The 27,520-nt window shown below is 43.5% G+C and overlaps 2 protein-coding genes across 5 annotated transcripts in view; one reads left to right on the top strand and one right to left on the bottom strand.

Annotated features, from left to right (window-relative positions):
- Positions 1–27,520, bottom strand: part of NRG2 (neuregulin 2) — a 257,705-nt gene that overhangs the window by 117,727 nt on the left and 112,458 nt on the right. The gene's annotated exons all lie outside the window — the stretch shown is intronic.
- Positions 3,724–4,676, top strand: LOC122439384 (male-enhanced antigen 1-like). The gene is made up of 2 exons (XM_043464449.1): positions 3,724–3,731; positions 3,898–4,676. Exons 1-2 carry the CDS (start codon positions 3,724–3,726, stop codon positions 4,415–4,417), a joined length of 528 nt encoding a protein of 175 aa, XP_043320384.1. The 3' UTR covers positions 4,418–4,676.

The following is a 27,520-nucleotide window of genomic DNA, read 5'->3' as shown; positions in this document are numbered from 1 at the left end:
ATCACTAGATGGTGGAGATGCTAGAAGGGGATGTTAGTGTCGCTTCCAATGCTGAGGTGTCATGCTGGCTTCTCCCTCTCTCTCTCTTTCTTTATAAGCATGCATTGATTCAACCCTATGCTAGACAATGGAGATTTCAGAGGTGACACACACTTGCCTTCAAAAATTTTAGAGTTTAGTCTAATGAGCCTCTAGACCCATCCCAAATGACATATGAGGACCTTTAGCTTCCCACATTTACCTCTCTAACAGGAAGGGAGAGGGACATATGTGTCCTTTCTATCCTTTTTGGGACAACTGTATACCTTCAGTTAACACGTGAAATTAAATAATACTAAAAATCAGGTATGCTATCATGACCTAAGAATAGTGATATAAATAATAACATTAAAAACAACTGACATCATTTTACTGCGTACAAGGCAGTACACACCTCCCTTAAGAAGTATCCTTTTTACTTAGCTGTGCTGGCTAAAGTTCAAAGGAAAACTTAATAATCCTTCAATATCCTAAAGGGCTCTACCAAAAAAGAGTGTCTGCCTGTTTTCCACATTCTTTAAGTTATTTGAAGGGATAATGGTTTTATATTGCAAGGCTGGTCTAGCAGTAAAATAGAACATTCTGGGAACAAGATAGCCCAAAACACTGGAATAAAATACCAACCAAGGCAGCGGTGTTTCCTTCTTTGGGAGACTTGTAAAAGTACATGGATTTCCATCTAGTTCTAGTGGTAAAAGGATAGGAATAGAGGGAATGACCTGGTTTGGATAAGGTCTGAGCACATGGCCAAACCTTTAGGACTTGGTTGATAAAAGTCTACATAATAGGGAGGTGGCCTTCATAGGACCACCAAATCTAGAGCAATGTCCCCACGTTGACTGGAAGGACACTCAGAGTGAGGCACCAGACAACGCAGGCAAGGCTTATTTGGGTCCTGCCCTGAATAAGACCAACCACCGAGTCCTAAGTTCCACATCCCATTCCAGCCCGCCATGTTCACATCCATGTCCATGGGCCCCCTGCTCCCCCTCCATCCGTGTCTCTCCCTGACTCTTCCAGTCCTGTTACCCTCTGCTAGGCTAATCTTTTCTGGCATACTTCCAGGGCCATCTTCTTCTCCAGCTTTCAACCCCAGCAGGAGCAAGGAAAAGTGGGGATGGGATGGCAGGGATTGGTGGAAAGGTGGAAAGGTTGGGAGGTTGTGCATCACTGGGAAGCAACCCTAAGTGCTAAAATGCAAAGAGAAACTGCAGAGTGAATCTGTTCATTCAACCAAAGTAGAATGAGCAAAACCTGATTTGACTCCTTCGTCTCCATGGGACTCCTACTCTCCTGACATCTTTCCAAATGTGTTTGCTTCAGCCTTAAACAGTGAGCCCAGTCTCCATAACCAGTTTTTATTTTTTGGCCCCGGAGTTTTGAAGGTTATTGTATCTCTGTCCTCCTTAGAAGGAGCACACAGCCACAACACCACCATCCTGAGATTTGCCTGACTGCAGTTTCTCTAACATGGGGAGAAAAGAAGTTGATCCAGCCCGGTCTTGGGGCCACAGTAAGGACATCCCCAGATGTCTCAGCCACCCCAGACACCAAGCGTATGGCACGTATACAGCTTCCTGAGAGCTCCCAGGGGTGGCACCTAATTTAATCTAAACACGCTACATCCCCCGTGATCTCTCCGCCTGCCTCCCTGGATGGTAAGTTTCCCAGCATCCAAATCACTGGGCCTGGAGTAGGAAAAGAGCTAGGCAGGCATCTGTTCCACAACACGTCCATCCTTAGGAGGCAGCTGACAGGGAGCAGACTGTGCCTGCCATTCTTTCCCCAAGCCCCATGCTACCGCCACCGGGGATGGCAGGGAGGAGCTATGGCCCCAATCCAGAAGGAAATTAAATAGCTTCAAATTAGGTCAAACATGCTTTTGGCACCAAAGGAAAAACTGGAAGATAGCATGTTTCCCTTCTAGTTATAAAACCAAAGTATAAAAATCAAGTGCTTTCCTGTATATGAACAAAACATGACTAGAAAATACAGCAACAAAAAAATCCCATTAATAATGTCCATGAAAACATAAAATGATAGGAATAAAGTCAGTAAAAACATACAAGATCTACCAATAGAAAGCTATACTCTAATTATACTAAAAGAAAGAAATAAACCAAAAGATACAAATTTATAGAAAAGTGCAGTACTTTACAATATAAATCTTCCCAAGTTAATCTCTAAATTTAATACCATTCCAATCAAAATCTCAAGAACATAGCTGATTCTTAAATTCATCTGAAAGAATAAACATACAAGTATAGACAAGAAAAATGTCAATACAGAAAAAATAACAAAAAAGGAAATTGCATTGTTAGATATTAAAATGTACTATAAAGCTACAATAATTTAAAAGCTGTGGATCAGGCATCAAAATAGATTGATCCATAGAACATATTATAAAGGTGAGAAACAATTGCAATGTCTAACAAAAGCTTCATGAAGGGTGCCAGTGCTTATATAAAAAGTAATATTATAAATACATGAAGGATGAAAGTGACATTTTATATTGTCTAGTAACTCTGCTGGGATAGCAAGTTAACTAAATTTTTAAAATACCATGCTTATAATACATAAAAATAAGTTGTGGATGGTTAAAAGATTTAAATGTTAAATAAAACACTAGAACATTTACGTGGATGTTTATGTAACATAGGAGTAGAAAAGTCTTTCTAAACTTCATCAAAAGGCAGTCCAAAAATAAATACTGATATGCTTACTATATTTAAAAAGTGTAAATCTTCTGTATCAAAGATGTCACAAAACTAAAGGCAAATAAAGTGGAAAACTATATGCAATGTTTATCAAATAAAATAAAAGTAATATTCTTGATATAAAAGGAATTTTGTAAAAAGATAAATACCTCAACAGAAGACTGGGCAAAGACATAAATGAAACACAAAATGCTAATAAACATATTAAAGTGTTCAGCCTTTAGGAAGAGAAGTAAAATAACATTCTTCCATTGTATGACATCCCTTATATGTGGAACTTAACAAGAAATGATACAAAAGAACTTATTTACAAAACAGAAACAGACTCACTGACTTAGAGGAAGAGTTTGTGTTTACCAGGGGAAAGGAATAGTCAGGGACTTTGGGATCAACGTGTGCACACTGCTATTTATTTAAAGTGGATAGCCAACGGGGAACTCTGCATATGTGGCAACCCGGATGGGAGGCGAGTTTGGAGGAGAATGGATACACGTAAATGTATGGCTGAATCACCCTGCCATGCACCTGAAACTATCACAACATTGTTAATTGGCTGTACTCCAACATAAAATAAGAAGTTAAAACAAAACAAAAATTCTAAGTATCAATATGGAAAAAGCACATTGGTGAGGGCATGCAGAAATGGGCACTCAAATACTGGTGGTAAAGGTAAACTGGTATCATCTTTTTGAATTATAATTTAGTAAGAGGTATCAAAAGCCTTAAAATGTACATAACTACAGTTTCATCCTAAAACTTTGAAGTTCAAACTTTGTCAAGAAGCACAAATGTAAATTAAAAAACTGAAAGCAAAGTTAATTTCTAATTATAAGTAACTAATAAAATAAATTACAGTTGTATTTATAAAACAAAACATGATATGACCTCTTAAAATGGCACAAAAATACAACTATTGCCATGGAAAGATGTGTCTAATATACTTTTAAATTAAAAAAACAGGAAAATTATGAACAGGTAGCGTATGATCCCATTTTTAGAACAATTTTTTATACATAGCATAAGGTCTGGAGAAATTGACTCCAAAATGTTTAGTTTTGTTGATATTGGTGAGATTTTGAGTATTTGTTTTTATTTTCTTCTTTTTGTCACTTTCTGTGTAATTTTTAATTTAAAAAAAAAGAACGTCCTGCCTCGCCGGAAGTGAAGGTGCGGGTTCGGTCGCGGGCTCTGAGCGGACTGAGGAACTCGGGCCACATCAGGGCCCCACGGAAGGCACTGGGGATTGGAGCAGTGAGGAACCAGAGGAAGAACAAGAGGAAACAGGGGCAGGACCAGCTGGCTACTCCTACCAGCCTCTGAACCAAGATCCTGAACAAGAGGAGGTGGAACTAGCACCAGTGGGGGATGGAGAAGATGTAGTTGCTGATATCCAGGATCGGATCCAGGCCCTGGGGCTTCATTTGCCGGACCCACCGCTAGAAAGTGAGGACGAAGATGAGCAGGGAGCTACAGCATTGAACAACCACAGCTCTATTCCCATGGACCCAGAACATGTAGAGCTGGTGAAAAGGACGATGGCTGGCATAAGCCTGCCTGCACCAGGGGTTCCTGCCTGGGCTGGTGAGATATCAGATGCCCAGTGGGAAGATGTGGTACAGAAGGCCCTCCAAGCCCGGCAGGCTGCCCCTGCCTGGAAGTGACCACCCTGAGAGCTGCCGTAACTCCCTGCATTCCAGGCCAGAACCAGCACAGGACTGAACATACCCTGGTTGTCACTCCATCTCCATCCTCCCCGGCTCCCCTCCACATCAAGGCAAATCAGACTTCTTCTCAGAGACCCACTTTATTCAGTTCTGTACATATGGGGACATCGGCCCAAGCCCAACCCACCTTAGCATGTATCACTCTGTGGAGAATAAAGCACCCTATGTACACAAAAAAAAAAAAAAGAGAGAAAAATCAGGAGCCCCTGGCAATTCCTAGATATTCAGCACTCTGGGAGATAAAAAGGCTTCATTAAGGAGAAAGATGCCATGGCTCAGAAATATATACCTCCCATCCCGAATCGTTTCATACCAATTCCTCACCTGGGTTCCTTCACATCAAAAGAACTGCTGCAAAGGTTATAACACAAGGACTCAGCCTTTCCCCTTTACCTCTGCCCCTCCCCTGAATTCCCAAAGTAAGGACATGCTCATCTTTGGGTCCTCTGAAAGGCATGAACCACATGGGTTATTCCACACCAGAGGATGGGGAGCAGACCCTGGGCCAGCAAAGAAGGGCTCTGGGTTTGGTTGGTAGCACACAAATCTGAGGGTCATGAACAGCCACCTTGACCATAAAACAGCAAGTGGGGAGGGAGCAGAGATCAGGGCTCCCTAAGGGCTGGGGACAGAAGCAAGGCAACCCCGCACTCAGCTGGGTCATAATTATACATTTTTCATAGAGTAATTTACCAATAACTTTTTGCTGTCAGTAAGAGCCTAAATTAAACATTTCACAATCTAGCCTCCTCCTCTTCCCCAACTGTCACCACCCCCGACTTCTCTTCTCCACACCAGTCTCAGAAATGGCCTAATCCTTGGTCCGGACCTCAGGACCATCTACTCTCAGCACCACGGCTGGGGACAGCGGCTCTCTGAATGAGCCCTAGCTGAGTGCTCCTCCCCTTAGAGGGCCTGGGCTGCCAGGCCACAAGTCCAGGCCTCTTCCTGCCTAAAGCCAGAGGGGGCAGGCCCACGGAAGACTCCTCAGATGTGGTTAGTGTTCCCTGGATGTGGAAAACCCATTTCCTGGTCTATAGGTGGGCTAAGGGCCTCCTAAGTGGGCTGGCAGCCAACTCACCTCTGGAAAAGAGGTTTCTTGATCGTGGATACACCAGCACCTCACACGTGTGTTACACATGTGTATTTATCATGTGCACCATCTAGGTATGGACGTCCCGGCCACCCTGTATGTCAGTAACGTTCCTGAACCTCCCCATTCTTAAATCTCTTGGCATCACTCAGCCAATTCTAACCCCAGGCAACAGTGGACTTGGAATCCGAATCAAGTCCAGCTTCTCTGATGCAATGCCTTCCAGTAAGGGGGGGGAAAAAGTAAGGGGAAAAGAAACAAAGGACCTTTGGGAAAGTCTAAACACCTTCCCTAGCACTGCAAGAACTCACACTGAGCCCCCTCTGTCTCTATTCTGCTAGGGAGAGGCCCAGATAGGAGCCTCCTGCCAGAGGAGCTGACCCATCTGTGTGGCACAGCTAGGCCTCTCCTTCTGCCCTGCTCCTACTCTCATGGAGGGCCTGCTGTCAATCACCCAAAGAGCCAAAGAGGCCCACGCAGAGCCAGGTGCCAGGTCTAGGAGATGCCCTGCAGGGCAGCCCTGTAGGAGGTCCTCCTTATCTCACTACACAGGGGAGGGGCCCCTCCAGAGCCCAAGGGCCATCTGGGGCTCGAGCAGTCAGGACTGGGCTAGGTTTGTCCTGCCAAAGCTACAGGATTCCTTTGCAGCTGGTGGAGAAGGAACTAGATGGAGAAGCTCAATACACTCCCACCTCAACCTCAACATGTTAGAGCAAAGTCCTCCATCTCCTAGGGCTGCCCTGCTTCTCAGTAATGGGTACCTTCAAGCTACTTGGAACTCCAATAGGGCAACATACCTGAGTCAAAGAATCATTTTTAGAGCTGGAATTGAAGTTGGTCTACTATTCAAACAAATCCTAAAAATAACTACCATTTGCTAAGTATTTATTTTGGGTTTAATGTTTACATAAATTATTACATTTCATCCTCAGAACAACCATGAGGTAGCTATCCTTCTATTTTCCCCATGTTACAAACATGGAAATGGAGACACAGAGAGATTGAGAGACCTGTCCAAGGTCACCAGCTCATAAGAGGCAGGTCAGGTCTATGTGACAGTCAAGCCCATGTTCTTCCCCACTTGGAGACACTGCCTCTGGGGTCCTGACAAGCCACCATGTCTATGAACAAATTCTTGGTGTAGTGCAGTGCTTGTCCTCCTCAAAGAATAGATGACTTTTATGTTTCAGAAAAAAATATTACTCAGAGTGACTTCCCTAGAGGCCTTATTCCTGAAGGTCCTGGACCATTTAAGGGCAATGACCTCAAACACAGAGCCTTGGGCTCTTCACTTCATGGATAGCCAGGTGGCCGGGTCTTATACAGTGATGGATCTATCACACCCACTGATGTCAGTGGCACTCCGTGCTTGGGAAGTAGAACCCATCTCCTTTCCAACTTTCCCACCAGCAGCCTTCAGATCCTCTGGACAAGAGCTTTTGGATAGATTCACAGGGTTACTAAAAGTCAAAGACACAGGGTCATTAATCTAACCCCTATCAGCCCACAGATGAGAAAGCTGAGACTAAAGGAAGAGTTACTAAAACACAGTCTCCTGGTATCCTCTTATCTTCCCCATAAACTTAAGCCCTACAAACAAGGCCAGATGTTCATGCTTATGTGTATAATTCCCTTCCTAGAAGCAGGAGTCAGAGGATGAGAGAGAGGAAGAGATACATAAATAGTTGAGGGCATGACATAGGGGTGAGGGAGACCACAGTTCAAACGTTTACTTGGCTTCTGTACAGCTCTGTGATCTTGTCAAGTTACTTAATCTCTGTGACTCACTTTCCTCTTCTGTCCCAAAAAAAAAAAAAAAAAGGAAAGAGAGATAATAATAGTGCCAACCTCATAGCATTGGTTTGAGAATTAATTAAAATAATGCATAGTCCAGTGCCTGACTCAATTGAACAGGAGTATTAAGGAATTCTGAATAAAAGATAGACTTCAGTTAATGATAATGTGTCAATATTGGTTCATTAATTCTAACGAATGTACCATACTAATATAAGAACTTAATAAAAGGAAAAACTGGGTTAGGATATATGGAAACTCTCTGGCCTATCTTAGGGCTTCCCTCCTAGCTAAGTTGGTAAAGAATTTGCCTGCAATGCAGGAGACCTGGGTTTGATCCCTGGGTCGGGAAGATCCCCTGGAGAAGGAAATGGCAACCCACTCCAGTATTCTGGCCTGGAGAATCCCCATGGACAGAGATGCCTGGTGGGCTCCAGTCCATGGGGTCACAAAGAGTCGGACATGACTGAGCAACTAAGTACACTGGCATTATCTTCACAACTTTTCTATAAACCTAAAACTTCTAAAGATTTACTTAAAAAAATAAAAAGGAGTACAGTAGAAGTTGTGCTTGTTATAGAAGAGAATGATGGTGAGCTATGTCCCTGAGAATCTGCAAATGCTCAGAAAGAATCAAGCAGGAAATCTACCAGCATCAAAGCCCCTAATACCCAGTCAACTCAAGTCTGCTCCAGCTCGTAACTGTGGGCAGTGGGTCTGACAGGCATCTAGGCAACAGAGAAACACACTAGATCCAAAGTCAGACAAACACCGAGATTCAAATTCTAATCTACCACTTGGTAGCTCTGTGATCCTGGGCAGATGCCCTCCCTCTCTAGAGCTCCTTTTCCTGCTCACTTGGGGGCTATTTTTCCTTGTTGAGAGCATGGAGTGGTTGTAAGGCTGAAATGAGAGATGAGGCAGCCAGTTTCTACTAATCCCCACCTCCTGGTATTCATGCCCTTGTGTGATATTCTCTCCTTGGGTGTGGGCTAGATTTACTGACTCGCCTCTAACAAACAGGCATTGGTAAATGACAGGATGTTGTATCTGAGATGAGAGTATAAAAACACTGTGGCTTCCCTCTTGGATCGTGCGTCCTGGGGAAAGCGGGCTGCCACGCTGTAAGGGAGCCCCGAGAAGAGGCTCCTATGAGGGAGCTAAGAAGCAGGTCCTCTGAAAGCTGCCAGTAACACGTGAATGAGCTGAGAAGATCCTTTGGTCCCAGTTGGACCTCGAGATGAAAGCAGTACTGGATGACAGCTGCGCTGCAATCTCCGGAGATGCCTTGAGCCAGAAGCACGCAACTAAGTCACACCTGGATTCTCAAAACACAGAAACTGAGAGATAACAAATGTTTGTTGTTTTAAACCACTGAGTTTTAAGGCCATTTTTTTTTTTAATGGAGATATAGATAACTAACAGAGGGACTATCTGAAAATACTTTGGTGGAAACTAAGAAATTTGATAAAGCCAGAAACAAAACAAAACCCTAAGGCCCATCAGATTCTGAGGACATTCCCTCCATATGGTCACATTCAAGGCATTTCTGAGGATCACTGTCTCTTTGTTCCCCTCCCTCCCCGAACATCTGGAGGCAGATCAATTTGGTGATGACAGCCCATGAGATTCTCTCAGCCATTCTGCAGGCCAGGAACCTCAGGTGAGGCAGCCCAGCTTTCCCCTGACTCCAGGCAGGTGCTCCACCTCAGATCAAGACAAACGATTGTCCCAAAGTTATTCAGCCCCACTCTTCCGGGGGATTCCTCTTGTTAATTCACAGGATATTCAGTGCATCACCAAAATACCCAAATTCTCCCTTCCTTCTACCTCTTTTTTGCACCCTTTGAGGCTGTCCTTAGGATAAAGAGCCCAACCCTTAGACACGCAAGAATGTCTAGGTGAAGGAGCTCAAATCCGCTCCCAGTACACATCTGTTTCAGGGTGTCTTCTCTGGGACAGACACCCTACTCCTATGCCCACGCTTCCCAGGCAGATGTCCTTAAAAGATGAGGAACAGGCAGATCATCTGCCTTCCAAGGAGAGTCCAAGCCCTCCAGAGGCTCTTTAGTGCTCCAACTCCACTGAGCTCGGGGGAAGAATAGCCTGGAAAGGATGGGGAGCTCTTTGGAGAGACCCATCTGTTCAGATGTGATGGACTCCACCTGACACCAACACCACTCTCCATAATCATTTGGCTCCAATACAGAATCCACCCCCAGTCTCTTTGTCTGTCCCTTCCCTCTACCACTCCAAATCCAGCCCCAATCCCAAACCAGGCATCTCTTTTTCCCTAGGGAATCTCCCTATTTTTTTTTCCCCAAGTGGCTGAAATCTATGCGTCTCTTACTTGATTACCCACTATGAGGAGCCTGGTTGTGCAGAGAGGCTTCTGCAGAGGCTTCTCCGTGGGCGCAGGAGTGGCACGGAGACTAAGTTGCAGCTCCCCGGGTGCAGCTGTGGCTGCAAAGAGCTGGCAAGAGCATCAACAGTGGCAGCAGCTCCCCACCGTGGGGCACAGAAGGGCTTCCTGTGGTGTGACTGATCTAGAAATGAGAGCCCGGAATAGAAGCAGCAGGGTTCAGGCGGGGCTCCCCGCCGGCGCTGTGGCCTGAGAGAGCGTGCTACCCATGGGGCCAGTCCGAACTTGGCCCCTGCCTGAACGGGGCCTGGGCCCCACCCCCAACTGTCCTGTTCCTCCAACAACCCCCTTTCCCAGAAGGGGGCCTGAGTCATTTTTCCCACATCAAGAGCTAGAGTTCAAGGCAGGTAACTGTAGCCGACCCACCTACAGAGCCACGGAGGAGGGGGCCAGCGTTTCCAGCAGCCGCTTCCCTCCCTGCTCAGCGTCTCCCTTGCGTGAGCTGTAGCACACACCACCCGGCCAGGGTCAGCATGCCTGCGGCCGTGCCTCTGAGGCCTTCCCCTTCCCTGAACACAGGGGGACCAATCCAGAGAGTCCAGGAGCTGATAGAGCCTGACTGAAGTTCTGCTTCTAAACCATGTCCCTCAAGAATAAGGAGATTAAAAACTGAAAAAGACACGTGTGCCCCAATGTTCATCGCAGCACTGTTTATAATAGTCAGGACATGGAAGCAACCTAGATGTCCATCAGCAGACGAATGGATAAGAAAGCTGTGGTACACATACACAATGGAATATTACTCAGCCATTAAAAAGAATGCATTTGAATCAGTTCTAATGAGGTGGATGAAACTGGAGCCTATTATACAGAGTGAAGTAAGTCAGAAAGAAAAATACCAATACAGTATACTAACGCATATATATGGAATTTAGAAAGATGGTAATGATGACCCTATATGTGAGACAGCAAAAGAGACACAGATGTATAGAACAGTCTCTTGGACTCGGTGGGAGAAGGTGAGGGTGGGATGATCTGCGAGAATAGCATTGAAACATGTATGTTATCATATATGAAACTGATTGCCAGTCCAGGTTTGATGCATGAGACAGGGTGCTCAGGGCTGGTGCACTGGGATGACCCAGAGGGATGGGATGGGGAGGGAGGTGGGAGGGGGGTTCAGGATGGGGAACACATGTACACCCATGGCTGATTCATGTCAGTGTATGGCAAAAACCACTACAATATTGTAAAGTAATTAGCCTCCAATTAAAATAAATTAATTAATTAAAAAAAAGAAAAAAAAAAAAGAATAAGGTGGTTAAAAAAAATCTAAAAAAGAATAAGGAAGTAGTGGAACGTCCCTAATTGTCCACTACTTCTCTGTTTCCATTGCAGGGGGCACAGGTTCGATCCCTGGTCAGGGCACTAAGATCTCACATTTGGCACGGTGGGGCCAAAAAGTTTAAAAACAAAAGAATAAGGAAGTAGTAAAGGGGCAGGTCCCAGAACTTCCAGAACTTCACCTAGGATGTCCTGGTCCCAGGATGCTGCCTTCCTTATAGCTCCAAAGGCTTCAGGAAGCCCAAAGGGAACCACTCGTCAAGCTCTGCATGAGGATGGGTCCAGTTCCCATCTGCTCAGCACAGATTTGAGCTCCAAGCAAGCACCCAATACGTCTGCCCTCCCTTCTGCCCCCCATGTTGACAAACCTTAGCCCGCCAACCTTGAGCCAGGAGTCCAGGAGAGAGTTTAGGGAGCCATCTGTAGAGGTGCTGCTAGAGAAGGAGGGGCTTGCAGCCACCCCCAAGGCCATGCAGGCCCAGTACAGCTCGGCTCTCAGAAGATGCTTCCATGGCTTGGGGGAGCTGGGAAGCCTTGATGAGGGCAAAACGAATTACTTCTGTGGGAGTAATCAGCAAGGCATGGCTTTTTACACTTCCTCACAATCGGGGTACTTCCTACTCTCTATTTGCTATAAAGCAAAGACTAAACTCCTCTGCCTAGAATTCCAAGCAATCTACAATCTGGCTGCCTCCCCCACCCTCCCACTGCTCCCCAACCCCAAGCGTCCCCACACAAGCCTGGGTACCAGGCAGACCGGCCTCATCAGCTTCATCGCTATCCGGGCACGCTCCCATCTCCACTAACACTGCTCCCTTCTTCCTCCCTCCCTCCCTCTTTACAACAGATCTGAACCTTCAAGCACTGGGCCCTGGCCCTGCTCTCTCTGAAGCCTGTTCTGATCCCTTCAGCCCACGCAGATCTTTGCCTTTTCTGAACTCCTACAGCACTCCTAGCCTGCACCACATGACCGAGCGCGTTCATAGCGTCTCCAGTTGCTCATTAGATGCCTTTCCAGAAATTGTCGTCAGCCAGCACAGACGAGTGGCACCACGACCGGCAGATGACCAACACTGGAGAGCCGGGTCAAAGCGCTTTGAGGGCTGGGATCATGTGCTTCTGTGTCTCTCCCAGCTCAGGATGGGCTCAGTGAATGCTGGTAATTCTTTCCAGTTCAGAGGTTCTACCTTCCTCCCACCTCCCTACAAGGTGCCTGCTTTCCCCCAGGACAGAGAGCTAGGAGGACAGCCTTTAAAGACCAGTCCTTCTGTCTACAGATTCTCAGCTGGCTAAGAAGCAGCCACACCCAGGGGTGACTTTTATGAGCTGCCTTAACAGGGGTGTATACCATCCACTCTGCATCCATGTCCTCCCATGGTTCCCCTTCATCAGGCTTTATCAGCCCCATTCCCATCTCTGCCAGGCCAGGCCCTGACGTCTGGGGGATTAACTGGCCCAACTGCTCAGGACCACCGCCTCTGTTTATGACACTCGGTATCTGGCTGATGAGGGTGGGGAGTGTTGCACATTCCTGCGGACAGGGAGGAACCATCTCACCCAAGATATTCTAGGATGATTCTCCCAGATTCTGTGCTTGAGGTAAGCAGATAGATTAGAGTGTCCTCTCTGCCCCATTCCCACAGCCCAGGACCCAGCCTATCTTAAGATTTGAAAGAGAGGGTGGCTGTGAGTTTCACCAGACAAGCCACTAAAACTGCCTTCCAGAGGGTGGAACCCCAAGGCACCGAGGGACAAATGAGGAGGGTCCGTGTTTCTTGCGATGCATCAGTGCTTTCAGCTGACCCAGGGCAAGGCCCAGCCTAAAGGGGGTCCTGGCCCATCCTAGTGCTGCTCCTTCTCAGGGCGATCCTATGCCGGGCCTCGAACATGCTCCCTGTGAGCTTTCCAGCCTCACTTTTCCCTCAGTCCCTCAGGAACTGGCCTTCTTTGCCTCTGTTTCTCTGTTGTTTTTCCTCCTCCCACCAGCCCGTCATCTCATTATAAAAGACAGTAAAATAACCTTTCCTACACTGTTACGCCTTCAGTGAGTTCACATAATTTCATGACATCTTCACAACATTCCTTCATATCAGATAGGTTTTGTCTCCCCAAGCCCCAGAAATAATGTGACCTGCTCGTGTTATTAACAATTTATGTAGGGCGTGGACTGGAACCCACAGTTTCAAACACTTAGGCGAAAGCCTGTTTGTTTGTTCCTTTTTTAAATGATGGTTTGCCTAAACTCCCTGCCCTCTCATACTGAAAAGTTTCTTACCATAAATGATTTGTTTTTCTGGCATAAGACAATTCTAAAAGACAGAGAGAAGTAGGCACTAGTTCTGTTGCAAAATTCTACCCCTACCCCTATCTCCCCACCAGGATCATGGAAATATTCACCTCATATATACAGAAATGCCTAATGCAATGGGTGTATAAGGATATACATTCATGATGAATGTATTCATCCATTCTCATCAATGACTTGCAGTTGTATCATTATATATATAAATATATACATATAATATCTAAGAATTTAATCAATGATTTAACTAAGATTGTTCAACACAGCATTTTGTTGTTGTTTGTTCGTTTTCATTTTTTTGGCTACACCATGCATCTTGTAGGGTCTCAGTTCCCTGACCAGGAGTTGAACCCAAACCACAGCAGCAAAAGCCCAGAATCATAACCACTAGGCCACCAGGGAACTCCCAACATGGTATTCTTTATAATAATGAAATATTTAGAAGCAGTTTATAAGTGGCCTATACTTGGGGATTTGTTAAATAAAGTTTGGCTCTTTCAGATGATGAAACATCAGCCTTTAAAAAATCAGGTTTCTGAAGAATAATTAATGACTTGGGTAAATAAGCACATTGTGATAATGGGGGAGAAAAGCAGTATATAAAAGTATATGAACATTAAGATCTAATAAGGAAGAAAAAATACATACATAGAAAAATGACTTGGAAGGAAAATTACTAAGACTTCATAAGAGGATGTATTTCAGCATAGTGAAATTGTGAATGATTTTTCTTTTTTTCATGACATATTTCTGAGTTTTCCATATTTCCTACCATGAGCATATATTAGCTTTAAAATGAGAAAACACAACAAATGCTAATTTATATTAAATCCCTTTTCATTTTTCAAAACAGCCACTGTCAGTGTCAGGGCAGAGGAAGTTAGCCTTTCCTTTTTTTTGGCTATGGGGCATGTGGGATCTAAATTCCCTGACCAGGGATGGAACCCGTGCCCCATTGGAGGTACAGCATCTTAACTGCTGGACTGCCAGGGAAGTCCCCAGGTTAGCCCATTTTATAGACGGCATAATAAGCACAGAGAAGCCAACTGACAACCAATGTCACAAAGTGACTGATTTAAGGTCGATATCAGAATTAGGACCCAGGTGCCCTCAGACAGCCTAACAGCCTTTCTGCTTCCCCAGATGGCTTCCTCGGATGACTGTTTTCATGGGTGCATGCACTCCTGCCTTGTCTTCTCGGGTGTGCACACATAGATAAAATCCTCATATGGGGACAAACATCTGGGAGGATCAGACCTTAGGGGTAGGAGATGGAGATGAAAATAAGCCAAAAAGCATTTCAACTCCACCCCAGGGGCCTGACGGTGCCGGGTCATTGGTACAGGCTCATTAATTACTTGTTGGCCAGGCCCTTCTGCATGGGTTGTTCTAAGAGCTTCACTCAGCAGAGCTGCCCCCTGAGCTCTGGGGAAGCCTGGTCCTCACTGTTCCTCCCCACGCAGGAAGCGCAGCTCCTCCCCTCAGCACCCAATAGGGCCAAGCAGTCAGACCTCTGAAGGCTGTGATTTAGAACCTCTTGACAATTAACTTAACTCTGAGAATATGATGAAAATATGGACCCTCACAGAAAAATGCATGCAGACTTGTACCCACATGCTCTCGTTCATAATTCAAGGAAGTGTACAGACCTTCTGAAGCTAACAGATCCCAGGCTTCTGGATCTCAGCAGAGAGCTCTCCTGGGCAATGTGAACACTGGGGCCCTCCTCTGAGCTCTCGCTAGATTCGCTCCTTCTGTTTTCCTTTCGGCCTGCCACCTCTCTGCCTCAACAAGCCCCAATTATCTCCTCTCTGGGAGGTGACTCAGGGCCATGATCCTCCCCCAACTCCTGATGACCCATTAGGAGGAGAGGGGAAGTGACTTACATAGAGTCACATCATGAGTCAGTGCACAAGCCAAGACTCAAATGTGGCACTCGGGGCTCCCAGGCCTATATTTAGGCCATCAGGAAGGGCTGCTTCTTATAGCGGAGTTTGGACATACGCAGGGTATGGACATGGGCAGAGGTTGTGCACAGCTCTAGGGCAGTAAAAAGATAGAACCTGGAGCTTCATCACCCCTACGCACTCCTTTCTTGCATCTTAGGGTGCAGCTTCATCCCCATCCTGCACAGGAAGAAACTGAGGTAACAGAAAGGAAGGAATTTCTGGCTCCAGTCCAACATTCTTCCTTAGGACCACTGCAAACCTTGGAGAAACCTCAGGCTGTTTGCACATCAGGCACAGCCCTCATGGGATTTCCCTTCTAGGACTTTGCACTGGAGGAAAAAGGCTTTGGCTTGGTTTGGTCAATGTCATGAACTGGTCATCAAGGTTTTTCTTATAAAATACACATAACACAGGTCTTAAGGCATAACGGTAGTAGAACTGGAGTCCTTTGTTCAGGGCCAGTGAGGAAAAGGTAAAAAGAACCTAGATGTGATAAGAACCTATTTCTGGATCAGCAAAGAGAAACCTAGCAAGTTCCTATTGGTTGATACCAATAACTTTCACCCACTCTCACTGACCATCCCAACCCTGCACCTAAAAGGACCGCTGGGAACATTTCCTGAGTACCCAACTTCAGCAGTGCCAACCAATAGAACTTACTGTGGCTATGGAAACGTTCCATGTTTGTGTTGTCCAGTATGGTGGTCATAGCCACATGTGGCTACTGAGCGACTGAAATGTGATTAGTGTAACTGAGACTCTGAATGGTAAAGTTTCATTTATTTTTAAGTATTTAAAATTCCAATTTAAATTGCATCCAATGGCTACTGCATCGGACAGCACAGATCCAGAGGCTCTGGGGGGACATGAATTTTAGTCATTAATTGATTATTTATTTTACATCCCTGCTTAAGCTTTACCTGAGTGAGTCAGAAAAACTCCCAGATTTGTTAGAAATCCTCAAGGGTATTGAAGGGTTGGGGATGGGCAGAGTCTGAGTGGAAGACTCTTGCAGAAAAGAAGGGAAGGTATCTCTCTGAGCCACATGTTGTGAGCCTTTCCCAAGGAGAGGGAGATGAAGTCATCTCACGTCCTGGACTGCATGCTCCAGAGAAGGACTCCTGCAAGGGGTCTTGAGGTCATCCCAAAGCTCTAAGGATGTCCACTGCAGGAAGCAGGTAATGCTCTCTGAATGGTAAGGATCCTGGCCAAAGGGAGACCAAACAAACACACAAAAATTATCCCTGGGGAAATTACTAGGAAGATACACATGCCTTTAGCTGCAGTGAGACCTTCTGAACACAGAGCTCTTGAAGGAGGAAAGGATGGAACAACCCTCCCTGGTGGGTAGCACTTCATACTGCTAGCAGGAGCTACAACAGCACAACCTTTCAGGAAGGCAATTCAGCAACAGGTATCAAAAGCCTTATTAAATGCACATATCCTTTGGTATAACAATTTCACTTCTGGAAGTTGAATTTAAGAAATTAATTCAAGATGAAAAAAGAAATTAATTCAAGATGTATGAAGATTAAGTTACAAGGATGTTCATTTTAGGCATGTTTGGGGGCAAAAAAAAGTTGTAAACAATCTAGACTACATGAGCAGATTGTTAAATAAATGATGGAGCTTCATGGAATAGATTAAGCCTTACTTCCCACATCTAAGCCAGTACAGCAAGTCCTCCCTTACCTCCCAAATGTGTTCTGATTCTGTCCATTATTTTCAAACACACCTGCCACTATCTGAGTTCAAAGCACCCCCTTCCTCCAGACTACTCTGTAGCCTCCTAACTGATCACCTTGCTTCTACTTTTACCCCCTTCAACCACACAGCAGCCAGGACTGGCTAGCTTGATGATTGGCTACCTAGGTAACTGTTTTTGTTTTAATATAATAAGCACTCATAAACCCACCACCTAATGTAAAAGCTAGGATCTTGACAACCACCTGCATCTAACCATTTGGCTCCCACCCATCCTATCTCCTTCTCCCATACCAGACAGCTGTCATCCTGAATCTTCATTCCCTTTTAAAATTTTGTATATATTGTTATTGCATCTATAAAATTCCTAAATATGTATATTTTATTAAAGTTATTTTTAATTTAACGTAAAAAACATGTGACATGCATTATCTTTTGAATGTCACTATGGGTGTTCATTGGAAAGACTGATGCTGAAGCTGAAACTCCAGTACTTTGGCCACCTCATGCAAAGAGTTGACTCATTGGAAAAGACCCTGATGCTGGGAGGGATTGGGGGCAGGAGAAGAAGGGGATGACAGAGGATGAGATGGTTGGATGGCATCACTGACTTGATGGACATGGGTTTGAGTAGACTCCAGGAGTTGGTGATGGACAGGGAGGCCTGGCGTGCTGCGATTCACGGGGTCACTAAGAGTCGGACCCGGCTGAGCGACTGAACCAAACTGAACTGATAGTTCATTAATTTAAACTGCTGCCTAATATTCCATTGTGTTTATAGACCTAGTCTCTCATTAATGGGCATTTAGGGGTTTTTCCTAAATTATTATTATTGTAAATAATGCTGCCTTGAACATTCTGGTCCACTTATTGTATACATGCAAGAGTTTCTCTTAGATATGTATCTAGGAGCAGAATGTTGGCATTTTAGCATATGTGAATGTTAAACTTTGTTTTCCAAATTGTTCACTAGTTTACACTCCCATCAGCAGTTTTGAAGAGACTGTGGATTTGCCTCCTTTCTGACACTTAATATCACAAAACTTAAAAAATTTTACCAATCAAATGGGTGCTAAAAATGATCTAATTGCAGTCTTAATTTGCACTTCTCTGATGACTGATGATGTCGAACATCTCTTCATATTTTTATGGATCTTAAGCGTTTCCTGTTCTGTGAAATGCTTTACATCATTCATCCATTTTTTTCTCTTTTTTTCATTTGGGTTGTTAGTGCTTTTCGTACTTTCTAGGAGTTGTTTTTATGTACTTCTTATTCATTATTTGGCTGTGCTGGGCCTTAGTTGCAGCATGTGGGATCTAGTTCCCTGATCAGAGATCAAATCCAGACTCCCTGCATCGGGAGTATGGTATTTTAGCCACTGGACCATCATGGAAGTCTCTGTTTTTATGTATTTCTAACACTAACCCTTTTATGATTGTGTGTGTTGCAAAAATCTATTTCCAGTCTGTAAATTATCTTTTCACGTTCTTTAAAATATTTTTTGATATATAAAAATTCTTAATAGTAATATGGTCACATGTATCTATTTTTCTTTTGTAGTTGACATTTTTGTGTTTTATTTAAAAATCTTTCCCTTCTCAAATTCTAAAAGACAATCACCTATATTTTCTACTAATAGTTTTAAAGTTGGAGGGTTTTTTTTGTTTTTTTTTTGGTTTTTTTTTACATTTCAATCCTTAACCATCTGGAGTTAACAGTTTTTATATAGTGTGAGGAAGGGATTCAATTTTACCTTTTAGCATATGATTATTTTCAACCTCCATTTATTATATATTTCTTTATTTCCCTGCTGATTTGGCACTCTACTTCTATCATCTACCAAAGTTCCATATCTATTTGAGCCTGCTTCTGAGCTCTGTTGTTTTGGTCAATTTGTGTATCCTTGTGCCAATACCACATACTGTCTTAGTTATCTTATTTTCATAATAAGCCCTGATATCTGGCAAGGCAAATCTTCCCTCCCACTTTTCTTTTTTGGGGATTTCAGAAACCCTATAAAGTAACATGAAAAACCCTGTTGGGGTTTTAATTTGAATCTGCAGATCAAATAGGGAAGAACTGGAAGATTGACATTTTTATGATATTAAAATTTCCTATCTATAAGTATGATATCTCCCTCTACTTATTTAGTTCTCCTTTTAATCCCTCTTAATGAAACTGCAACTTTTTTTTTCCTGTAGAAGACTTGTACACCTTTTGTTAGATTAATTATTATGTATTTCATTTTGTCTAATCACATTTTTAATTCTTCTCTCTTTTGTAGCTTGTTGTTAGTGTATGAAACAAATTAGTTTTCCATGTTAATCTTATATCAAGCTAACTGGCTAAATTCTATTATTTCTAGTAATTTGTATACTGTTTGGGATTTTCTGTACAAATGACACATAATGCACATAATGACTATTTCATTTCTCCCTTTCTAATTTGTATGCTTCTCACTTCTTTTTCCTATATTTGTGCACTACTGATAAAGGGAACCTTTGTTTCTATCCTGATTTTAAAGTGAATACTTCTAACACTTCCCCACTTAAATTGTTAAGGCTTTCCTGGTGGCTCAGTGGTAAAAAATCTGCCTGCCAATGCAGAAGACACAGGTTCAATCCCTGATCCAGGAAGATCCCACATGCCACTAAGCCTGTGTGTCACAACTACTGAGCCTGTGCTCTAGAGCCCATGTGCTACAGCTACTGAAGCTCTTGAGCCCTAGAGTTCATGTTCCACAGCAAGAGAAGCCACCACAGTGAGAAACCTGCTCACATAACTAAAGAGCAGCCCCTGCTCATCACATCTAGAGAAAAGCCCATGCAGCAATGAGGACCCAGCACAGCCACAAATAACTAACTAACTAACTAAATAAAACTGCAAACCCCTACCATTAAAAGAAAAAAGAAACTGTTTGCTCTAGTATTTTTATAGTCACTCTTATCTGGTGAGGAAATTCCCTTTCATTCTATTTTATTAAGAATGGTTATTGAATTTTTAGAACTTTTTTTAACAGATAAAATAACACACATGTAGAAAACAGTACAAAACAAATATACAGTTTAATTATTATAAGACTAGCACTTCAGCAAAGTCTTTCCTTGGTTCTGAAACAGAGAGAGCGAGCAAGACACTAACAGCTCTCTAAACAACATCCATGAAAGAAGACAAAGCCAGCCACCCCAGAAGCCTCACTTGGGTCCATTCCCTTATAAGCCCCTTTCTCATCCTACCTAACAGTAACTGTTCTGTTGACTTTTTGGTAATCACCTCTTTATTTTGGGAGGTAGTTTTATCACCCAAAAATGAATCTCTAAACACTATGGTTTAGTATTGCCTAGTTTGTCTTTTATATATATATATATATATATAATTAAGACTCCTTTTAAAAAATTATACAAATGAACTTATTTACATAATAGACTCAGAGATTTAGAAAACAAACTTGTGGTTGCCAGTGGGGAAGGGTGGGGAGGAGGGATAGTTTGGGAGTTTGGGATTGACACGTACACACTGCTGTATTTATTTATTTATTTATTTATTTTACTGCTGTATTTAAAATAGATAACCAGCAGAGACCTACTGTATAGCATAGGAAGCTCTGCTCAATATTTTTATAACAACCTAAATGGGAAAAGAGTTTGAAAAAGAATAGATACATGTATATGTATAACTGAATCACTTTGCTGTATATCTGAAACTAATACAACATTGTTCATCAACTATACTCCAATAGATAAAATAATTTTTTTTAAGTTTAAAGTAATAGAAGTATTTTTTTTAAACCTTTTTTTTTTTCTTTTAGAGCTTTTTAGGTTCACAGCAAAATTGAGGGGAAGGTACAGAGATTTCCCATATACCCTGCCCCCATACATGTATGACATCCCCCAATATTATCAACCCCCACAAGAGTGGTACATTTGTTACAACTGGTGGATATGTTGCCATATCGTAATATTTTGACACATCATAATCACCCGAAGTCCACAGTTTACATTATAGCTGACTCTTGGTGTTGTACATTCTATGGATTTGAACAAATATACCAAAATAACGACAGTATCCATTGCTGTGGTGTCATACAGAGAACTTTAATTGCCCTAGAAATCCTCCATGCTCTCCCCATTCATTCTTTTCTCTGCTCCATCCCCTAGCAAACAATGATCTTTCTACTGTTTCCATTGTTTTGCTTTTTCCAGAATGTCATATAGTTGGATTTGTGCAATATGGAGGCTTTTCAGATTGACTTCTCTCACTTAGTGATAAGCATTTACCTAATTCTTAAACATGCCTTTTGAATCTCCTTTTTTCCCCTCTTGTAATCTACTTGGTGAAGACACTAGATTGTTGTATAATGTTTTCCTCTTTTGGGTGTTGATTTTCATCAAAGTTTTCTCTGAATCTAATGAGATAATGAGGTGGGGATTTCATCTCTCTTCAATCTGTTAATGAGGTGAATTGCATTTATGGAGCGCAATCTTCCTGAAACAAATCTAATCATCCCAGTTTCCTCCAACAGCTTCTCACTGACCTTAGAATAAAATCCAAAGTCTTGACCAGGTCTTACAAGGCCCTATAAAAAGTCTCATCTATTGGCCACCTCATGCGAAGAGTTGACTCATTGGAAAAGACCCTGATGCTTGGAGGGATTGGGGGCAGGAGGAGAAGGGGACGACAGAGGATGAGATGGCTGGATGGTATCACCGACTCGATGGGCATGAGTTTGAGTAAACTCCAGGAGTTTGTGATGGACAGGGAGGCCTGGCGTGCTGCGATTCATGGGGTCGCAAAGAGTCAGACACGACTGAGTGACTGAACTGAACTGAACTGACTGATACCCACCTCTGACTTAATACACAATTTTCCCCTCTTCTTCCCTCTCTTTTAGCCACAGTGACCTTCTCATAGTTTCTCAAACATGCCAAGCTTATTCCCAAGCTTTGGTCCTTTATAGCTGCTCTTTTTTTCTGAAATGTTCTTCCTCATGATCTCTACATGGTAGCTTCTCAGCATCATTAAGATCTCAGTCCAACACTTCCTTCTTCAAAGAGACTTTCCTGGACCATCTGATCTAAAGTAGTGCCCCAGACAGCCTCACATCACTTGTTCTTAATAACCCTTGTCAGCATCTGGAATTATTCTGTTCATTCATTCATTTTATTAGCATCTCCTCTAATCCCAACCCATAATGTAAACTTCAAGAAAGCTTTCCTCATTGTTTTATTCCTAACATCTAAATTGGTGCCTGCCACAGTGTTGTTATTGTTTAGTTGCTATGTCGTGTTTGACTCTTTTATGATTCCATGGACTATAACCCACCAGGCTCCTCTGTCCATGGGATTTCCCAGGCAAGAATACTGGAGCGGGATGCACTTCCTTCTCTAGGGAATCTCCCTGACCCAGGGATTGAATCCACATCTCCTGCATTGGAAGGCAGATTCTTTACCACTGAGCCACCAGGGAAGCACTTGCCACAGTGTAGGTCTTTAATAAACATTTGCTGTATCAAAATATATTATAGAAATTTGTCTGTTGATAGGTAAAGATATTCAAACCATACTACACTAATAAAATGAGTATGTATCCACGACAGGATTTTACTTTTGTTTAAAAATGCATCCGTATATGTGTCCGAGTCTGAAGAGTCAAATATCTGGAAGGACAGAGCACAGAGTGAACAGCAGTTACTGTCTGGGTGAGTGAGACTACATCAATTACTGGTACTCATGTTCCTTTGCTTGTCTGTATTTTCTGCTCTGCTTTCTTATTTCTTTGACAAGCACACACTGTGTTTATTATAAAACACAATAATAAGAGTAACCTTGTTATGAAGAAAGAACAGACAAGGTTCTTTCTTTTAAAAAATTCACAGTCTAGTTATGAGCACATACAGGCCCCTCAAATAGCTCAAGAACACATTTACATCAGCACATGCAATTACCAAATAACACATGGTAAATGGATGCCTAGCTTTATCCTGAGTGTCATAGGGAGGCCAGGGACTAAATTTATTTAGTATTTATTTAGTATTCTGCCTTGCTCCAAACAGAAATTGTTGTGGTTCATAGGAAGAGGCCTCCCAGATCATCTATTTAAGGAGATGAGATATACAAAAATGACACAGCAAACTCTTCTTCCACAACAACTGTGAACACTTCGTGTTTGATAGCTGTGTCTCTTCTAGCTTCGGATTCCCCTAGAACCTACTGAGGACTTACCCGGAACACCGGAGATCACTGAATGTTACTTGAAACAAATGGTTCAGCATTTATGATATCACAACAGGATCCTTGATAAAATGCCAAATAAAGCGAAATGGTGTATAGAGTTTCAGTTTTGCAAGATGAAAAACTCTAGAGATCTGTGACACAACAATGTGAGTGGACTTAACGCTCCTGAGCTACACACTTAAAAATGGTTAAGACGGTGGAACTTCCCTGGTGGTCCAGTGATTAAGACTTCACCTTCTAACACAGGAGATGCAGGTTCTATCCCTGGTTGGGGAGCTAAGATCCCACATGTCTTGTGGACAAAAAAACAAAACATAAGATAGAAGCAACACTGTACCAAGTTCAATACAGACTTTAAAAATGGGCCACACTAAAAAAAACAAAACAAACAAACAAAAAAACACCTTTTAAAAAATGGTTAAGGTGGTAATTTTTCTATTATATGGTTTTTACCCCAGTTTTTAAAAATGCCAGATACAGTGGTACAGACAGTAAAGCATTTAGCCCAGGAGGGATCACTGTAGGAAAGAGCTGAGCTGGCCTGGGAAAGAAGAGTAAAAGTGACAAGAAGAGGGCAATTCAGAGAAGGGGGACACACAGGAGTCTGCACGCAAAGGTACTGGGGGCCAGAAAATAAACGAAAGGGCTCTGATGAACTGTGAAGGGTTACAGGAGGCCAGTAGTGAGAATAAGGGTGTGGAGCAAGGGTAGGTTAGAATGTGGAAGCCTTAGATGCCAGGCTGGGGAGTCTGGACTCGAGCCTAGAGGCAATGAGGAGAGACGGAAGGTTTTAGATTTGGGAAATGATGTGATAAAAAGGGTATTTTAAAAATACTAATTAGCATTCAAATTAGAATACTGTACACATTAATCTCGAACCTGTTGGAAGGGAAGAAAATGCAAGCACCCAAATCTCCGAATGTGACATTCATATGACAGCCACTGCAGACACAGCATCCAGACCAAACAGGTTATCAGAACGAGCTTTTCAGGGAACAGACACGCTATCTCCCACCTCTACTGGCAAAAGATGGATTCTATCCCCTCTGGTCTTGTAAGCTCAGAGGTTTGGAATCTCAAAAACACCTTTTTCTTCCCAGCTCTGTAATTAGCTAGACAGTGGGCAGCACTGATGCCCTGACTCGAATACAAAGTATGAAGAAGACTGGGTTGAAAACACAGGGCTCCCACATATGCCAACAGGAGCCGTTTAGCTCTAGCTGCCGCATGCCGAGGGAATATGCAGGTTCCCACAACTAGAAGGAGCACTTAGAGGCTTTCTCTCAGGCACTGCTGTCTGGTCCAGAAATGAGCAGGCTACCCAGTACCTCCCATCTCTGCCAGATAACTTACCTTTCCAGGAACCAAAGACCAGAGTGAACTAAGGGCAATCTTCCCCACAGAATAAAGGATAGGTGACTCCACTGGACCAGTCCACCCAAAATTGTTACAGAACTTTCCAATTCTTTTATTGAAACAAGAGGGAAAACATCAGGAATTATTTTACTGAATAGTCAATGGATATGCAGCAAAAATCAGAAAATGGATAAGCCAAAATACTAACAAAACCATCATGTTCTAACATGTTACTATGTTAACAAATACAAATCTGTATTTGTCCTACTGGACATACTATTTTGAAACCTAATATGTTTTTTGTCACTGACCAATCTATTGTGAATATTTTTTAATGTCAATTAGTGAATTTCTGCAAAAATGATGTGTGATGGTTGCATGGTTGTTCCACAATATGGTGACTATGGGAGGCCATAGGCTAGTGAACTCATGTCCCATTGATGGATATTTAGGTTGTCTCCAAGCTTTGGCATTATAAACAATGCTCTGATGAACATCTAGGAACTAAACAGCCTCATCCTTAGGATTCTGACATTGGTGATAAGGAACGTGTTAAATAATGTGCAGTAAAGACCTATTTTGAAGGGAGACTGCTATAACAACTACTGTAAGAAAATCTCATGCCCTTCAGGGACCTGACTCAAATCTAATTTCTTCCATGAAGGCTTCTCTTGACCAGATCTATCCATAGTGCTTTCTCTCCTTCCTGAGAACTCTGATCTGCTTAGCAGGCATGCCCTTCCTTTGGAACTAAAAACCTGCCTGGCCTGGCCTCTACCACATGTGCCCTGTCTCTCCAATTATACCAGAAGCTGCCTGAAGACAGAGATCACTCTGAGACTACTTTGAAGTCCCAAAATAATGTCACATGTGATTAGCACCCAATAAATATTTGCTAAATTTTCTCATTTAAAAGCCCAAGGGGAAACTGTAGGAAAACCCTCAAATATTAATTTGAGGAATGAAGAACTAAAACATAAAAGCATCCCCCCCACCTCCGCAGCTTTCCTTTGCCCCTCCAAAGGCACTGCTAGAGCTCAGTCCCTGCCTTTGACTTGTTTCAACTCCCTATCCCTAAACAGTCAAATTTCTGACAACTCAAAGAACAGAGGGAATAAATGGAATGATCTTCTAAAGACCATCAGACACATGGTCTAGCAACACTGCCCTGAAGGGTTGTGCAGTGAGCTGACTCAGTCTCCAAACAGCACTTCCCAGGCTCTTTGGTGAAGGAAATGGGTGAGCAAAGGTCAACAAAACAGACCCCTGCAGAAGTTAAGGGAAGGTACCACTCACTCCCTAATCCCTGGTGAAGGACAGACACAGCAGAGCTACTTGGCCATACGGGGTGGTGTCTGCCACAGAGCAGAAACAGATGAAGGCAGCCTCCAGAGCACGGGCTTAGTGGTCCTAAAGAAGATGCCCTCCCTCAGCCAGAAACCAGCCCTAGGATGGAGCAAATTTCCAGGAAAAGTAAGCAGATAAACTTTGCTTATGAAGAACTGCCAAGCCTGCTGCCTGCAAGTCAAGGTCTGCCACACAGAAACACAGGTCTGCTCTGAAGGGGCCAGGGTCCCACCTGGGGAGGGGCTAAAGTTAATCCTTCCTGGCACTGAGCTACTCTGAGCATTGTCCCTCCAGGGAAACCAGGACACTTTTGCTGAACATCTTCTCTGCCTAGACCTGAGCTAAGAGTGGTGAGGGATGTTGGGAAGAAAGCCTGGGCCCTCTCTGTATAATGCTACAACCTGGTCAGAGGTCTGAAGTTAGAGATAAAACAAAACAGGTGAGGGGGCAGGGTGGGAGGCGGATATTGTTTCTGTGTCCTTGGCTGATGGGTGGGGATGGGAGGTGGAATGTCAGGAACTGGAAGTCAGGAGTCAGGAGGCCTGGCTTTAGCACCCTCTGCCACCAGTGACAAGTGACACAGCTTTGAGTGAGTCATTTAACCTCTCTAGACCTCTAATTTCTACACTAGAAAAATGAGAGACCAATCCTAATGTAGCCCCCCAAAATTTACACATCAGAATACTGTTCTGCAAAAAACCACAGAGGTCGCAGAAAAGCCTTTAGCGTGGTCAATACTTACATATTGAGACCAAACCAGAAGCCCAGAAACCCCTGGCGGACCACCTATGGCTCCATCCCAGGCACACACAGGTAAGCCTGTGCTGGGGTCTCCTGGCAGACCAAGCCCAGACAAGTGACACACCAGATCACCTCTACATCCGAATCAGAACCCTACCCAGTCAGGGGGTTGCAGCTCAAGAGAACCTGCCTCTCCTCTTCTCAACCCTGTCATCTTTGAGTCTATCTCGACCGGTGATGCAGCAAGAAGTGCAGAACTCAAAATCACATGAGGTAGACAATCTTGCTTCTCAAGAGGCCCGATGCTTGCTCCTGAGCAGGCTTAAATCACAATTTTGAGCTAAAGATTTCAGAACTGGGGAGTTGGCTGAAAACAAACACCTACCATCCAGAGTCAAAGAAACATACTTCCACTCGAAATATGGGATAAGAGCAGAGAATTGTAGGAATAGAGGAAGAGATGAGGAGGAGTTAAGACAGGGGAATGAGTTTGCTCAAATCAGCAATACCAAGAAGGGTTCTAAAACGTGCAGGTCCTAGCATAACCTCTATCTGATGCCCCATATCACTTTCCCTGGCCCACCTGATATTATTGGACAGCTGTTCTGTGTGAGTTCAGGCCCATCCCTGCAGACAGGATCACACCTCAAGCACAAAGCCCCATGGGGCCATTTCTGACACGTGAGGATGCTGCTTAGTCAATGGGGAGTGGGAGCAAGTGGATAAAAGCTCCAGGCTCGCATCTTGCCAGCAGACAATTCCACAGGGCACTCTGTGCAATTCTCAGGAAGTCTGGTAGAAATGAGTCCCCACT

Source organism: Cervus canadensis, chromosome 4 (assembly GCF_019320065.1).
Source record: "Cervus canadensis isolate Bull #8, Minnesota chromosome 4, ASM1932006v1, whole genome shotgun sequence".
Lineage (NCBI taxonomy): Eukaryota > Metazoa > Chordata > Mammalia > Artiodactyla > Cervidae > Cervus > Cervus canadensis.
This window is presented reverse-complemented; position numbering and strand designations above follow the sequence as displayed.